General features: G+C 53.8%; 3 protein-coding genes across 3 annotated transcripts; 2 read left to right on the top strand and 1 right to left on the bottom strand.

Annotated features, from left to right (window-relative positions):
* Positions 1–288: 288 nt before the first annotated feature.
* Positions 289–1,404, top strand: CGCS363_v005399 (Zinc-type alcohol dehydrogenase-like protein; the record flags this gene model as incomplete). Its single annotated transcript, XM_036637248.1, has 1 exon — positions 289–1,404. The coding sequence occupies one exon, from the start codon at positions 289–291 to the stop codon at positions 1,402–1,404; it is 1,116 nt and encodes a 371-aa protein (XP_036497817.1).
* A 956-nt stretch (positions 1,405–2,360) lies between these two features.
* CGCS363_v005398 (ADIPOR-like receptor) lies at positions 2,361–3,769 on the bottom strand (the record flags this gene model as incomplete). The annotated part of the gene is made up of 8 exons (XM_036637247.1): positions 2,361–2,441; positions 2,505–2,573; positions 2,629–3,025; positions 3,113–3,278; positions 3,337–3,398; positions 3,457–3,489; positions 3,546–3,558; positions 3,613–3,769. 8 exons carry the CDS (start codon positions 3,767–3,769, stop codon positions 2,361–2,363), a joined length of 978 nt encoding a protein of 325 aa, XP_036497818.1.
* Positions 3,770–14,897: 11,128 nt separating this feature from the next.
* CGCS363_v005397 (uncharacterized protein) lies at positions 14,898–16,873 on the top strand (the record flags this gene model as incomplete). Its single annotated transcript, XM_036637246.1, has 3 exons — positions 14,898–14,969; positions 15,041–15,205; positions 15,263–16,873. The coding sequence occupies 3 exons, from the start codon at positions 14,898–14,900 to the stop codon at positions 16,871–16,873; spliced, it is 1,848 nt and encodes a 615-aa protein (XP_036497825.1).
* Positions 16,874–17,123: the final 250 nt, after the last annotated feature.

Genomic DNA, 17,123 nt, shown 5'->3' with positions numbered 1-17,123 from the left:
GCGTTATGCTGGGGCCGGCTTACGTCCATCTTCACGGGCAAGGGTTATGGTGCTCACAGGATGGAAAACTTATAAGATGAGCTACATGTTTCTAGACAAATGGTTTGGATTTAGAATAATAAGATATTTCAACTCGGTATTTTCTTTACCTTAATTGAGTGCAGCTCCTTACACAACAAATCTGAACTACTGAACGAACGACACCAAGGCAATCATCATTATTACACAACTTCAACTTACACCATCACCATCCTTCACAACACCACAACAACCAACAAAAAATCAGCCATGGCAACCTCCCGCGCCTGGACTTTCACAGCCCGTGGCGCCCCCCGCTCCGTCCTCTCCCTCACACCGCGCCCGGTTCCCACGCTTCCGCCCGCAGCCGCCGTCGTCTCAAAGTCCAAAGACAGCAGCGAGTGGCTCTCGATCAAGGTTGCCTACGCGGCTCTCAACCCAGGCGGGCACTTTTACGTGAGCATGATCCCCGCGGCCGCGAGGGCGAAGACCGCCGTGCCGGAGATGGACCTGAGCGGCGTCGTGGCTGATGTCTGGACCCCTTCTGCTTCTTCGTCTGCGACTGGAGCGAGATTTCGCAAGGGAGACCGCGTCGCTGCGTTCATCCCCGTCTCGTTCGGCTGGGCCACGGGGACGGGCGCGCTGGCGGAGCACGTCGTCCTGCCCGCCAAGTACGCCGTCGCGGTGCCGCGGGGGGTGGGGCTGAAGGGCGCCGGGAGCGTGTTGACGGCGGGGTGCACCGCGCTCACCACGGTCCGGGCCGCGGGGCTGAAGAAGGGGGGCAGAGTGCTGGTCAACGGGGCCAGCGGCGGGGTTGGGAGTTTGGCGGTGCAGATGGCGAGAGACGCCGTCGGGCCGGAGGGTGTTGTGGTTGCAGTGTGTTCGGGGAGGAATGCCGAGATGGTCAGGGGGTTGGGGGCGGACGAGGTTGTGGACTACACCGCTACCGGCAGGGTTTCTGATGTGTTGAGGGAGAGGTTCGGCGTGGAGAAGAGATTTGACGGGGTTGTGGATTGTATCGGGGTGCAGGATGTGTACGCTTCCTGCGCGGCGTATGTGGTGCCCGGGGGCGTGTATGCGGCGGTTGGGATCAAGCCGGCGGCGCAGACGTGGGGGAGCTTTTTCAAGGCTGTGTGGACGATGCAGATGAATGCTGTGTGGCCTTTGGCGGAGTGGCTTGGGGGCGTGGGGAGGGTTTGGAAGGGGACGACGATGATGGACCCTGGGAGGACGTTGATGGAGGATGTTGTGGGTATGTTGGCGGATGGGAGGGTGAAGGCTGTTTTTGATAGGGAGGTTGCGATGGAGAATGTTGTGGAGGGATATGATATTGTCGAGAGCGGGAGGGCTAGGGGGAAGGTTATTGTCAAGGTTGGAGAGGAGTGAGCTGTTGTCATAGATGGATGTGTTCGATGATTGTTTAGACTTATTACACATTGTTTATTTCTGATTAGTTGGTTAACTTCTTAGCTTGAATGAGAACTACTCTACCAACTTCATTACCCCTGTTCCTTGCGCGCGCTCCAACTTTGGTGATACTCCGAAGAAGCCTGTCAATGTCTACCGTATGACGAAATATCAACGACAACTGATTCAAATTCCTACCTCGTCCTCTTCAAACTGGTGAACCAACGTGTTTAAACCGTTTCAGCAGCTTCCTTCCCGCGTGGCCCCGTTTCTAACCTTACACTCCGTTGCGTTGACAGCGTCCACCCCGCAGTTTTTAGCCCGAAAAAGGCAAAAAAAGGGGCTTTTTACCGAAAAACCACCAAATCGCCCTAAACTTCGTCTACTAATACCTCTATGCGTACGCAATGCGCGTAAATAAAAAATATATCAATCGATAGCCCTCGATTAGGTAATTATAATAATATCTTTTTTATTCTCGCGCATTACGTACGCATAGAGTTATCTAAGTGTGAAGTTAAAGCTAATTTTGAGGGGTTTTTTAAGCGGACAGTTCAACGCAACGCGCCGGGGGTTTCGTTTTTTCTTTTTAGCGTTGCGTTAAGTGTCCGCTAACCTAGAAACCCCCTTAAAACCCCCTAAACTTCACACTTAGATAACTCTATGCGTACGTAATACGCGAGAATAAAAAAGATATCATTATAATCACCTAATCGAGGGCTATCGATTGATATATTTTTTATTTACGCGCATTACGTACGCATAGAGTTATTAAAACGTGAAGTTTAGGGGGTTTTAAGGGGTTTCTAAGCTAGCGGAAAATTTTCCTTCCGGGTCAAACTTGGGGGCGGACGCTGTCAACGCAACGGAGTGTATCTTCCTCTGCCAGCGTCTGTCCACGGAGGTGACGAAAGAGGTCCTGATCCGCATCGACATCAACACACCAGCCCCTGGTTATGTCTATAATCAAAAGCCACGACTACAGCCTTCGCGTACGCGAGCGCTGCGGCAAGAACCTGAAAGTAATTAGCATCTTTCCCCTCCAACTTGCACACACTCCTTTCGCATCCAAGGCTTACCATTATATGCATAATCTGATGACTGGCCCCAAACAGATCAAACGTCCTCGGGAACCACAACTCGGGAAACTGCCTTTATTAGCGACCATGCTCACTTTATCAGGTGCAGGAAACAAAATCTCACCTTGGCCCAGTATACAAAGACCGCCAACGCATTACACCCAGCCGTCGCCAGTATCCACGGGCCACCGACCCGCGCCCACTCTTCACCAGCCCCAAACACCAAAGCACCATGCCCGATCGGCAACACAAACGCCGCAGCGCCAAACGTGGCAAACAGCGCGGCGCGGTGGTGACCCAGATGCACGGCGCCCAGGTTCGGCCTCGTCGTCGCCGCGGCGCACAGAGCGGCAAGCGTGCCCGTCAGCAGGACGTAGGCATCGCGGGTGCGCGGCGAGCAGGGGAAGGTGTAGTGTGCCAGCGGTGCCGTCGAGCTCCACATCAGAGCCAGCACGCCGTGAAAGTCCGCTTTTATGCCGGCGAGGTAGTAGGGTTCACTGTGAGACATGAAGGTATGGAAGCTTGAAGGGGAGATGTGTTCGTGTTAGTGATGTGAGTTTAACTGTCAGGTGGATATGTGAGTCAGTCATTGGAAGGCTTTTACGTACGCAGTTGAGAGAACGAAACAGACTGTAACACCTGATGCGTAGATACTGCAGACGACGATATCTGAGGTGGAGGCGGTTGTCCATCTCGGGGAAATGGGATTGCCGAAGATGAGGAATGGAAGGGACATGAAGAGGATCGCCCCGATTATGTGTGAGTAGATGTTGACTGTCCGTTGGTTTAGTCTCAAAGTTGTCACTTGTCGTTGATCCCTGGGTTTTCTCACTCGTTTCATTGTGAACATATGTCCAGCTATGAAAGCACTCCCAGACTGAGAAGCATGCTGTTCTATGGTGGATGGTTAGTATCGCTCGAAGTTCCGGTCATGATACACACGCCAACTTACCGATAACCCGTCTTGATGTGTTCACTCCCACATCTCATACATCGTTAGCTGTCGCTTGAAGGAATGAAACAAACTCATCATGAACTCACTGCTGCCATTCCGCTAGAAAACTTGTCAGCAACTATACGCCCAAGTTTCGTCAAACGACAAACTCACGAAGCTCTTCCCATCTGAGCAGCGCGCTCACTTTCGTCTGCTTCTCCGGTGCCTCAGCCTGGCCGCCCCAACTCCGCAACCGCCTGCCGGCGCTCTCTCCGCCAAAAGCCTTCTGCAGCCTCCGTCTCAAGGCAGATGTCGAAAGAAGGGCCGCCATTTCAGTTTGAGAGAGAGTTCTGCCCGTCAAAGTCGCCCACGTCAACGTCCTCCAATCGTTCCTTACCCTGTCGACGAGAACGCAACGCAGCAATTGCGCAAAGTAATCGATCCGCAACTGACAGACGACCTAAAAGTCATCAACGGGATCCGAAGCGCTCAATTGTTTGCAAATATCTTGTATCCATCAAGCGTAAATGACTATCGCGTCGACAAACATACTGCGCAACCAGAAACGAAAAGCTTAGACATGAACGACGTTCGTCACATTTACTCCTCACCTCAAAACCCAACAATCCCCGTGCTGTTTCCTCCATGTCCCCCCTGCCGCCGCAGTCGCCGAACCAAATCCACCAACACGAAACCCGCCCCGGAAGCGCGCCGATCCGGTGTGTGTGTGGTCCCGCAGCATCGTCGCATCCGACCACCCGCTAAAAAATTGCGACGACGCTGATGCAGGCCCATGAATAATGCGCATGGCAGAACCAAGCGTGCTAAAGAAAAGAAACCAAACAGAAGAAGTCGGTTGGACAGAGCCTAAAATGCGCTAGTTGAGTTGGGTTGGGGCCAGCAGGTGGTCACTTGACGGGAGGGTGATGCGTTGCAGGGAGGGACCCTGAGTTTTTGGAGAGACCGTTGTTTCTGAGGTTCATGGTGATGTCGAAAAGTTGCGGTGTGTAATGCTAAGTCTCCAGGTTGTGGGAATGTGTTGTTTGCTCGATAGCGTGTGTCATCCGCCTACCGGGTTATGACTTTTGAGGTCCGCCTAATAGACCATGGAATATTGAGAAGAGCATTTGGAAAGCAGAAAACCAATTGACACATCAGCTCTTCCTTGAGGAACTGCTACTGAAGCCAATAATGCTGGAGAGCATTCATCTTCCTGGCTAGTGTTATTGCCCAAGCTGGGCCAGCATGAGCAGAACTGCTCACCACAATGAGACGAGGCAAATGAGTGATGCTTCTCTTCTCGTAAGAACGACTCAAGTCTGCATAGTAGACATGGTCTCATGGGACAGAAGGGCGTTCGTGTTTGGTGCCTGGTGCAATTGTCCTCGTCATCCCACATGGTCGTCTAATCAGTCGAGAATACCCTCAAAATACTCCCACAAATGACTGATGCGGACAGGTAGTCCCTGGCTTACTTCAGGATAATCTTCGTCTCGAACACGAGAAATGCTTGAGCTTACGGACATTTCAGAAATCCAAGAATAAAAAAAGTGAGAATAAGGATTATTGAAGCCACATTGTCTTTGCCGATGTGCGATGAAGTAAGTGAACTCGGGTCTTTTATAAGAAACTGAGCGTAGAATTTCCCACCATCCATGGAATGATGCCTCAGACGAGCAGCAGCGCGAAAATAACGAAAAAAAAAAAAAAAACCCCGCATTCGTTGATCTCTAGATTTGGTCTCCCATGTACACTCCATGAAAGGAAGGCATCGCACCTAATCAGAATATCCAAAAGCAAATGACTACTATTCCATGATGTCCTTACGAGGCCCATTCCCTTTGGGAGCACACTTCTTCAGCCATGTAAGAGCTGAAAGATCCCTCGTCGCTTCTTATACTTTGAAATGAAAGAGTACTCAAGACGTATAGAACACCAGCTTGGGACGCCTGAGGATGAGGCCAAGAGTCTGTCCTTTGCTGTTCCCTGCTGCCTCTGTGACTCAACTTAACCGGCATTGATGATCGGTACATGAAGACCTCTTCTGGCAAATACCGTTCTTCGAGAGCCTTGTAAATGTGTCATTAATGCCGAACGAGACATGCGGAAGCGCTGAGTATCTTGCTGACCGAGACAGATTGGTCTTGGTTGTTGTGACGATGTAGCCAAACCCCCTTCCTTCTTCCCCCAACCCCTTGTACAAAAGCACCTTTTAGGATACGATACTAGGCAATGAGACACCGCAAGAGATCAGTTGATCTGTGTCCTGGAATTACAACTCAGAGACGGCTGACAAGACTTACAGGCAAGAAGTAATTGCAGTCTACAGCATGCCATCTTTAGAGAGCATAGAATGCGGTCTTCGCGAGACTTGTCCTTACCCGCTGCCCGCTCTTCTATAGTATTCCATGCAGTAACATATTTAAAGAGCTGAGAGAACGCCCCTTGATAACAACAGTAGCTATGGGCTCTTCTCAGACACAAACAACGCCTCAAAGGTCAAAATGCTGTGTTTGCAGAAGCATATCCAAAAGTCAAGCTGGATTTTCTGTGCTCCTAAAGAAAGGCACCCAGCACGCATGGTATCCCAAGCCCTATTTAGAATTAGACAATACAAGACCCGTAGCCAAGCCAAGGTCTCCTTCATCTTGTAATAAGAACAGCAACAATACCAACGTAGTTTTACGTATATCGGTCTATGTAGGTGTCATGCCAGTCTCAACAGACCCAAGCAATCCTTTCAGCCTGTCGCTAGTGGCTAAGCTTCAAAAAAGAATCTTAGAGTCAAGATCAAGTGTCCCCTTACAAGGCTGGCCAGAAGAAGTTCATGCGAACAAATCTTCATCCCTCTCAGTCGCCTACATCCACCACATATACTCAATGAATACACAGCGAACAGCTTCTCGCTGATTGAGTTATGCACTACTACAAAAGCAATTGAAAGGGGAACTACTTGACAGCAAGAAAACCACTACAATTCACAAGGCCCAAAGACAGTCACGCCCAGTAAGATTTCGTTGTCCAGAGGCCCGAACCTCTGCTGCAAACTCAGGCTGCCATCACATTACTCACAGTTCACATCATATGACTCACAATTCACACGGACACCCTCCGTGCAACTCTCTATTGTCTTACGCTGCCATCCAGAAAGTATTACCCTAGAGCATTTGCAGTAATCGCGCGATATGCCCATCACACCCCAAGCCAGCGCTTACACGTCATAATCGTCATGTAGCAAGCTATCAGAAGCACGTAGAATGCAGTGTCAATCACCTATCTGGGTTAATGCCAAGACATCGTCACTACTCCAGTGATAATCTAGTCCGCCACGAGACCACAATACCAGGCAATACTTCCGAACCAAAGGCGGATATCGATCACGTCCCGGCCAGACTCGCCTGGTCTTTGATGTCTAGTTTCAGAGGCATCCTTCTCTGTGTAACCTAGGCGCTGAGCATTTCAAATACCAGGGTACGGCCCCCTTTTCTGTGCCCCCTAAAACCCATTTGCGGGAGACAACAGACAATGATAGGTGACCAAAAGCGGCCAGCCCCTTGGACATAAGCAACGGGAATACCAGGGCTTGCCCACGGCAACGAAAACATCCAAACAAGGGGAACGCCGCGCCGTTGAGATTCCATGGCAGTGGTACACTTCTGCTTCCGGTAGGGCCCTGAAAGACGTTCAGAATCTTGATATCGACGCCTCCGTTCGGCTTGGCAAGCCTCTCGTGTAAGAGGCTCAGGCTTGACTGCGATACGCAACTTGTAACGGTTGCAGATCAGATATGTCAAGCCACCAACAGCCAGAGACCGCTGGCCAACAGTCTAGAAGACGACCTCGTGGACCAACTTTTGACTTCTGAACGCAGGCGTTTGCCAGATATGGAAGAGCTCGCCCCTAGGCGCATGGCCAACGGCATTACCGGAGCAGTGACGACGCTCCCAGACTTCTGGAACAGCACCATAAGCCATTGTAACGCTCGACTTCGACGTCCAGCCCTGTAAGGTGGTCAGCAGCGTGAGCGGGAAAACCTCACCCGCTGACACAAAGCAGGGGTCGGCCGCCGCGAAGGGATCTCAGCCCGGATGCGTGATGAGACAAAGAAATACTCTTATCAGATCCTTATATCATCTCGAGCAACGCTGACCGGCTCTGACCATCAACAACTCGGAAGATGCCCCGGGTCTAGCAACGCCCTGAAGACATTTCCCCGATCTCAAGGCGGCCGCCGACCGCCTCTTCATCTGAGAATCGGCTCGACGGGACCCAGGCCGGGCTCAGACCGTGTATTGTGGATTCGAGCGCTGCCGAAGTCGCCCGCCTGACTCGCCATCGGGCCGGGCCAGTTGGCGAGCGACTCAAGAGGCCGGAAGCAGAGAGGGGACGCCAACACCGGGTTTCTGGGATTTTGATTAATGACGAGAGAGGGTTGCTTACGTGCAGGGTTTGTTGCTCCATGCGCAGAGGTTGCCTGTGGAGCGGGGAGGTAATTAACTCGTCCAAGGAGACGAGACTGTAACCTCAAACCTCGCGATCATCCTTCGGTTGGGGTTGGAGATGTCACTGTCCACCCGCAAAAATGCCCCCAAGACCCTCTCTCGCGGGAGGATCAATTTCAGGCACGAGGCGAGGGGTGGACTTTGCGTAACGGAACCTTGCCGATCCATTCTTCCGCGGCTGAAGCTGTGTTCCGTTGAGTCGAAGGAGAAATCTTTGGCCGACATTCTAGAGCTGTCGTGGGCGACACAGACCGAATACCTGGAATGGCGTTTGGTGAAGGTTCCTCAATGATGTGCAACGCGCCCCCAGCTCCTGTCTCAGACATGTCAGCTGCTAGTGCGACCAGCTGCTGTGGAATCATCCAGGATGAAATGCCCGTTTGGGTGATTTCCGTCTTCTGAAATCTCAAGTGTAGGAAATGAACCGGTGGTATGATGGGAAAGAGGCGAGCGCCCACAGTTTGCCCATCTTCTGGTGTACTGGGCCGCGAGTCAAGACCCCCCGCCTCTCCACGATTGGAAGGAATACGATGCCCCCAATGCTACCGTGGTTTGGTCTGACGCTAAGGAAAAGAGGTTTGTGCTCAACGGCAGGGGAAAGTGACTCCTACGATGACGGCGACGAAGAACCGTTAGAACGCGTTGCAATCGCATTCGTAGATGTGTCTGAGACATTGTCGAGACTAACGAAATGGTGGACGAAGACTGCGCGCGGCTGGGCGGGTGCTGTATCCGGATGATTGAAGACGGAATCATCCCATGCTGGAAAGCAACGCATAGCTTGCGGCCAAAGAGGGTGTGCTGTCGCTGGTCGATCATCGTGACTTGCGGCCTCGGCGTGGGCTTCTCATGCAAGAATGGTGGTTGCGTGTGCTCGGGCTGGTAAGCCTGTGTTGCATCAGGAAGGAGCAGGAACGTGTCGAGTTCTTGGGCCGAAGCTATTGGTGCATGTATGTAAGCCAGCCACACGAGAATGCCCATGTTGGTGTACAAGTTGGCGGGACAAGCGGCATCGCAGCGGTTGCGCGGATCAGTCCAAGCGTGTAGTAGTAAGCTGGCCGTCGATTTTTGTCTCGTCCGAAATTGAGACTTGTAGGTGCTTTACGCTTCGCCACGCGATTGACAAGTCTCCTACGCAGATTCAGTTTGCTTAGCCGCGAGAGGAAAAAGAAAGCGAACAGCTTAAAAGTGTGGAGACCCCGATTCCACGCAGTATGACGGATCAGGGGGTGAACGAGGCACGACTAGACTTCTGGTAGCCGCAACTCTCCCCTTCGCCGTTCTTCAACCGTCTCAGGGCGGCTGGCAAGCCACATCACCGACGCCGAACAAGATGTGCAATGGGTAAGATCCCAAGACCATGGGTCGAAAGCTTCGTCTGCATGCACCCAGGCTTGAAACCTGTGAATGTTGGCTGAAGATGATTGTTTGGATAGGCTTGTTCGGACTGATACTCCATCTTGAATCGGGGTTCGGAGAAGGCTGACACCTCGGCGGTACATGCCAGATTCGAGGGGTGATATTCTCGTGATTATTGGAAGTGCCTTTGGGAAAGGCGGGAGGCTGGCGTAAAGGCTTAGGCAGCTGGAAGCGATTGCGCTTGGGAGCAGCGCAAACCCATCGGCGATGACGATACCGCCACTGATGGGAATGGGCAGCCTGGTCTGGCGTCAGCATGAAGGAATACCGTTGACACCAGGCCGTCATTCGGCCCCGGATTGGGGTGCTTTGTCCGCTCCTTAAACCCGTCTCTTATCAACCCTGATCCCAGCTGTTGCTGCTGTTGTTTGCGCTGCAAGATTGGCGACAATAGGTCAGGGGCGCATACGCTAGATGAAGCAGAAATATTACATTCAATGATAGTGCGTTTTGATTCGCAACGAGGGTTATGTTTGGGCGAGCAATGCCACCATCACTCTGGGCGTTGGCAGAAACGGCAACGGCAGATGGTGAGGGGCGAGAATCGTTATCAAAAGGCGGCGTACGTATTCATCGCAGCAGATACGGAAACCGAGATGACGCGAGAGCATGGCAACCAAACGGCCGGAGCAACCAGCTTGATGGCTCTCGGGGTGCTCCCCTCGCACGGAGGCACTTTAATCGGAATCGGGCTTACTGCCGAAGGAGAGGGGTGCCTTGGAAGAAAGACCAAACTTGCTCCCTTTGGGAGTCGACTCGGTTAGTCTTCCGCGGGCATTTCCAATTTGAAGGCGACGTCGGCTGCAACGGCTTGTCCAAAGCAGGAATTGGTCCGCAAGTGATTGCCGGAAGTTCTGCAGCAGAGTAAACAAGTCGACACCATCTCTGAGGTTTGAGTGCTGAGAGCCCTTGCTCAGTTCCGCACATGACCAGATATTTTTTGCCCGACAGGCCAGCTTTTGCCAGGGACGCCAGGGACGAGCGGCGTGGACTGGTCTAGCTCAGGAGGTGCGGATTTCAGGGCAAGGCACATTGATGGGGCCTCGGAGGTCTTGGTGCGCCGCATGCATTGCGATCTCCGCAATGGTGCAGAACCATGGCGAAGGAGCCGGCGAATCGGCGGAGTCAGGAACGGTTTGGACTGGCCACGTACAAATTTCAACCAGGCGTCGACAAAGTAGGGCCTTAGTCTATGACGGTGACTAATTGGTCAGTCCGGTCGGGCGCGGTGCGGTGCGGTGCAGGCTGAAAGTCAGAGAGGCCACATGGGCTTTAGCTTGGGTAGAGGTTAGCGTCGATGGATAATGCGATGCAACGCAATGCCATGCTAGGTATGTATGCCATGCCATGCGATTGTCTGCATGAGGTGCATATTTGAGGCGCCCGCCCGACTGCAGCGTCAACCGAGAATATGTGATTGTGCCGGCCGGAGCTGATGTTGGAATTTGGCCGGAGCTCCAAATACAGTACGCTGCAGAGTGCAGGCTGCACGCATTGCCTGCAGCGAGAAGTGCGTTTGCGTCTGCGTTTGCATCTGGGGTGAACTGATGTTGGAGGGGAGCGGCGGAATGTGTGGACGACAGGTGGGGATTCAGAAGGGACGGTTCGGTCCCTGAGATCCGCAAGGTCCGCAGGGAGGGCTTATCCGCACCTATTTCAACTTGACTGGGCACGGCCGAGGCGAAGCGCGACGTTCGTTAGGAGGACGTTTTCTCTGCGGCGGTACGAAGAAGGAATGCGAGCGTGCGAGCGAGGGGGCGACGCCAAGCTGATCCAGTATGGTTCGATAGTGATGTCTCTCAAGTAGCGGTGGGGGGGGGGGGAGCACGTATGGGGTTTCCCATCAGGCGATATGAAGGCATGTCAGTCTCTCCGACGACGGGTGGTTTTCATCGTGTCAACTGGCAAAAGGCTCCGAGAGCCCCAGTTGTTTGCGTCTTTCCCCCTTTCTTCCCGGCAGATGAGTCCGCAGGACAACGATCCGCGAGTGATATTGTGTTGCATAACGGACAGAGGCTCGTGGACTCGGATGAGGCAGACTAATACAGTATTGCGCAGTAGGCGAAGGACTAGCGCAGAGGAGGACGTAAGATCAGGTAGCAAAAGCCAGCAGCCGCGCTGGCCGTCCCTTAGCTGATGCAATGCGATTCGCGAACCAGAGTGGAACATTTTGTGGTTAGGACAGAAGAAGGGAAGAAAACCCGGTACTTCGTACAACAGAATTTGGACTCGTGCTACCCGGGATGGTGGGAGTGTCGCCCGTGCCGCTCTTTGGAAACGCGGGAGGCCCTGAAAGACGGGATGAGGTCTTGGGATGGCGGTGGGCGGGCTGGGATGATGTGTTGGGCGAAGCAGTTGATTCCGTCCTCTGGAGAGCAGGGAGTATTCGTATCTCAGGTCTATCTGTGTCTGTACCTGACACTGACGGACATGGCCCTCGTCGAGGTGAGGTCCAACGTGGAGCAGAGAGGCGAAGGTGAGTACGACTCCACATGTATCAGGCCTTCCCGCGGTGGTGCAAAGGCGCCTCGGTACCAGCCCGGCGGCGATTGATGGATGGTGTCGAGGGCGAAGAAGAGGGGAGTGAAAGGCAGCGCGGGTGTCAAGACTCCTTTTCCAGATGCGGTTCCTGGGACAGTGTTGTAGAACCAAGACGCGGGCAGCGTCCCGCTTCCCGAGATGCACTTGTCTTGTCTTGCATAGCATGGCATGGCGTGGGAAAGCAGCCTGAAACTGTACGACGGACGGTGCCTGGATGGAAGATGGAATTCAAGAAGGCAGAGACATACGTCAGTTGGGCCATGAGACGGATGTTTGGGACGATGCCATATGGGACGAGTGGTATCCGTCTTGGCCTGCCGAGACAACAAGGAGAAGTGAATGGCGCATACGTTTTAAAAGGCGTCGTTTCTTTGGCGTTGGGAATGGAGACAAAAGACTCGCAGTTGGATGAAAGGAACACTGGCAGGCTCAAAGAAGACGGCGACGGGTCGGCGAGACATTGCATCGGGTGGATCGTGGAAAGATGGTGGTTGTGTGCTGTTTTCGGACAGTCTGAAGGACGGTTGGCGCTGTTTGCAGAAGAGATGGGATAGTTTGACGGGACCTAAGCTGCTGTGTGGTCAGTGGCGACTGTTTAGTGATGAGTACCGTACGTTAGGTAGGTAGTAGTTCGTCGTCGGTCGGTGTCTGGTGATGGAGGGCAGAGAGAGGGTAGGGGGTGGGGGCTCCGTACCTGGGCAGGGACCCTGGGGGCCTTGTCACTCCGGCGCAAGAAGGTGAGGTAAGGGCCCAGGGCGTTGCATGGGGGCGGACAGGACCAAGGGCAGGCTAGCGTACCTGGCATGTTTCTCTTTTAGCGATGGAAGTTTTCGAGTGTTTCCGCCCCTCCAGTGGAAGCGTCGCGATGCGGCCCTTGTGGTTCCTCCGAGGTGGAATTATGGGTTTGCGATGGAGCGGCAGCCAGGTTGTCACTGATGAAGCCGCGTCCTCGTCGCCCTCGCCCTCGCTTCTGGAGACTGACAAGCCCGCCCGTGACAGGGTAGCGAGAGTGAAGAGACAGGTTTGAGCCGTGGCAGTGGACACGGGTCGAGATGTCTCCTTGGGCCTTCTCCATTCTAGACCCCCGATATCCATCGTCATTGGGCAAGAGGAAATGGCAGTCGAGGCTGCCCCAAGATGCAGGACAAGAGGAGGAAAAAAAAAAAAAAAAAAACGGGCACTGGCACTGGAAGCAGGAGCCGCAGGGGGAACCCGGTACTTGCGGGCTGCACTTGCCGTCGCAAGTACTATGGTAGCAGCTTTGGCGCAGGTACCGTTCGTTCCTTCCTACCTTGCACGTTTTTTCCTTTCCTTTCCTTTTTTTTTTTTTCTTAATTCTTCCCGTCCCCTTCCCCCCTTCCCTTCCATCTTTCTTGCTGACCCGTCCTGGCCCCCTGCCCCCTGCCCCCTGCTGCCATTCATGGCATCCCGAGTCGAGCGCGGCGAATGCACCTCGGAGGGGGGTCGGCCAGGGGTCCCAACTGCGGCCTGCACCTGCGCCTGTTCCTGCACCAGGACCGGACCTGGACTGCAGCAGCCATTGATTGTGTTTGCAAATGGGTGCAAGGACCTCCATATCTGTAATTCCCCAGGTGCTACTCTGTTTTCTGTAAAGTCCTAAATTAGGTACCTTAGCACTCCGATAGGGAAAGGAGACGAGCCCAGTGCATATGCGAGGAGTCAGTACCTTAAGGTAAGGTAGGTACGCAGTATCCGTAGACTTGCCTACTTCATCGCAGGTGGACTTGACTTGTTACTTCCATTGGGTGCAGCATGTCTGGCTCGAGGTAATTTCGCCTACTGCATACTACCGCCGCTCCTGGACCAAGGACGACGGCCTTGTACCTCTTTTCTGCTCACGTCTATCTCCTGCCACCGTCTGCGACTCCATGGAGTCCATGCCATTGCGGATTGTGTGTGGACTGTCTCCTCCCGTCTTCAGTCCCTTTGCCTGGAAGCGTAATCATACCGCGCCCCCAGATCTCTACCCACTTCATTCGCCGTTATTAACGTCAATTTCAAACAACAAGATCCCCCCTCCCCTGCCTCTGCCTCTCCATGCAGTGCTATTCGTAGCTAGACTCTGTCTGCCTCTAGGCTCAGGCTCAGGCTCAGGCGCAAGCTCTCGCTCTCTCACCGACAAGCCGCTTTCACCTTACCCTCCCGCCAAACCAAAAAGGGCCACCGCAAGGCAAGGTATCCGTACCAAATCCCTCCCAAGGGCGCCGCCGTCCGTGACGACGATAATAATACCACCACTACCTACCTAGCGGTACCTTATTACTTAGGTTACCTGACTGACAGAGACACACTGACCGTCCTTCCTGCCTCTGCTTCACCTGTCCTCACCTCACCTCCTCTTCCTCCCTCACCAAAAAGGAACCAAGTCACCGCACCGCACCGCACCGCGCCTTGCCTGCCTTAGTAACCCTCACTTATTCCTTCCACCCACCCCTCCATTGTTGGCGCCGCCCCCCTCCTTCATATCCTTTACCTACCTGCCCTACGCCATCTTCTATCTCGTTTCTTCTTCCTCCAAGTCACCCGTTTCTCTGTTCCAACGCGAAGGTTGTTCATCCACGCGCAAGCCGGGGGCGCTGGGGAGATATTGGGAGCGTTTCTCTGTTCTATCCGGATACTGGTCCCTTGTGCAGAATCCGAAAAACAAAAGACGAAGAAGAAAAAAACAGCCAAACACTTCGACAATCCCTTTTGCATGCCGACTTCTTCGGCCCCGTCACACACGCAGTACCACTTTCTTCTGTCACCTGTCAAGGTACCTCACTGCATGCGCCATCGCTACCCTCTCGTCAGACACTCGACACCCACAAGGCTCGTCGGCCTCTGAACCATTCAACCACGACAGCCTGCTCTCAGGATGCCTCTTTAATCCTCTACTTATTTTGATACCCAATTCTCTTTCTCTACAGGGCGACAGTGTCCCTTCCTACCTCGCTTCACCATCTCACCCGCCTCACCTCGACAGGTTCCTCCACCATGGATACCTGCGAGGGGTTTCTTCTAACTCCTCCTGACCGAGGCCAAATACTGGGTCGCGCCATCTGGAAGGTATGTCTTCCCACACTATCCTCTTTGCTTTCTTTTCCCATATTTGAACATGCCTAACACCCTCGTCTCAGCCTCGATATGTCGTTGTCGGGGGCCGCAATGTTTCAAGAGAAGGCGTAACCAGCCCGACGTTCCCTCCAAGCGGCTCAACCGGCCGTATGAATGGCGCCCCTACCAAGATCCCGCCGAGGCCGATCGCGATCGACGACTACTACATCACCATCTTCAAGTCAAAGGTAAGAATCAACACGACAGAGTTCTCCGGCCAAAACCTAAGCCTTCCGAACTTGCAGGACGACTGGGAACCTTCCTATCAGTATCCCGTCAGCTCTGTCATCGACTGCCAGGTCCAAATGCTCGCCCACCGCAAACAGGGTCCTGTCTTGCCGACCCTTGTCATCACAATCAACGATAAGGAGAAGAAACGTCGTTCCAGCAGAGCTGCCGGCCTGATGTCCAGCAAAGAATCCTCAGCGACCACGTTATGGTTCCGGACACCTCCCGATGACCATCACATCAGCCTTCACGAATGGGCCCGCTTCATCATCTCGAGAAAGCTGCCCATGAGCCCCGAGGAGAGCCCGGCATCCCCTTCTTTCACGAACCCATTTTCGCCCCAGCAGCGGTCCAGAGATGCTTCCGATTACTTCCCTCGTCCACCAAGCGGAAACCCAAATCCTCGTACAACTCTGCAACACAAGCCCTCGACTCAGACTTACTCGAGCCGAGACCGTCCCGTTACCTTCAGCTCCGATTCACCGAGTCTTCGCTCAAAGGCCAGCGACGTTTCATCTCCAACCAGCACCCATCACCCGGCTCACATGGGGTTTGCGCTGCCCGATCCTAACAAGTACACTACTGTACTCCCCTCCGATATACCATCTCCTATCACCACAATGAGCGACTACCAACAGAGCGACTTCATCGAGGGTTGGACAGCTGCCCAGGGAAGGTCGTCGACCGTTAGCTCTCCCATCCGCGGACGTGGCAGCGTGAGCTCTGGCGGGCCACAGCCCTTTCCTGGAGCTGACTCTAGTTCACCGCCTGCACCACGGGAGACTATCCTTGACAGGGCATTCCAGTTGAGATGCATCCCTGGATCTGAACAAGAAATCCCCGGTGAAGAGAAGCTCACGTCTTTGGCTCGCTTCGATGCTCTCATGAGGGAGGCGGACTCGAAGAGACGGGAGCAGGTGAAGAAGGCTGAGGCGGAAAAGGCTGCCATGCAGAGCGCTTTCGATATGGACGAGGATTCGTCTGAAGAAGAGGAAGATTCGGACTCAGATGACCTCGAGGGATCTCAGGACGAGTATGCGCACGAGGGAGACGTAAATGGCAACCGACACACCTTGATCCCCCCGAATGCGGCGCACGCCCTTGCATTCCTATCCACCCAGCCCGACGACATCACGTCACCTCGCTCACCAGTGATGAGGAGCTCGCCAGCCAACTTCAGCGTTCCGTTGCAGGCGCCTGCGCGCCCGCACACAGCGCACTCCAGAATGCGGCCGATGACGACGCACAGAGCATACAGCCAACCTCAGCCCACGGGCCCAGAAAGGCTTGACGTTCCAACCTCATCATCCGGTAAGATATCCGAAGAAGCTATCTTCCGAGCCAACGGGGAGAAGCGGACGTCCGGCTCCAGCGCCAAACGACTCAGCTTCACCGAGTTCACCAAGCGTCTCTCCAGCACCAGCAGCTTACTTCTCGTCCAGACCAACACGAGCGGCGGGAGCAGCTGCGGAAGCAGCGAATTCGACCCAAGTCCCTCACAGGCACCCAAAGGTACTTTGAACGCTAGAGGCGTTCCGCCGCGGCCCCGTGATATCGAGAGGGAGGAGCAAGAACGGCGCTGCGGATGGCGCACCAGCGTCGGGTTCACCGAGGGTGGCTTGATCTGATCGGCTGCCCTGTAAATCCGACCATCGACACAGTCATCTTGTTTTTTTTACTACTTTCGACTCCCGTTCGACTACTGCGATATCGGACTCGACCCAGACTTCTTCTAAGCCACCCTCACCAACTATCGATTCTATGCCCGACTCATTCACGCCGCAACATAGTTGATGTACATGTTGTACGATTTTCGATCAGACGATACCATTTATTTGCATCTCATAACGACTTATGATCTGGGTTCCATAGTCTAGG

Source organism: Colletotrichum siamense (assembly GCF_013390195.1).
Source record: "Colletotrichum siamense strain Cg363 chromosome Unknown KSG_Cg363_contig03, whole genome shotgun sequence".
Classification (NCBI taxonomy): Eukaryota; Fungi; Ascomycota; class Sordariomycetes; order Glomerellales; family Glomerellaceae; genus Colletotrichum; species Colletotrichum siamense.
This window is presented reverse-complemented; position numbering and strand designations above follow the sequence as displayed.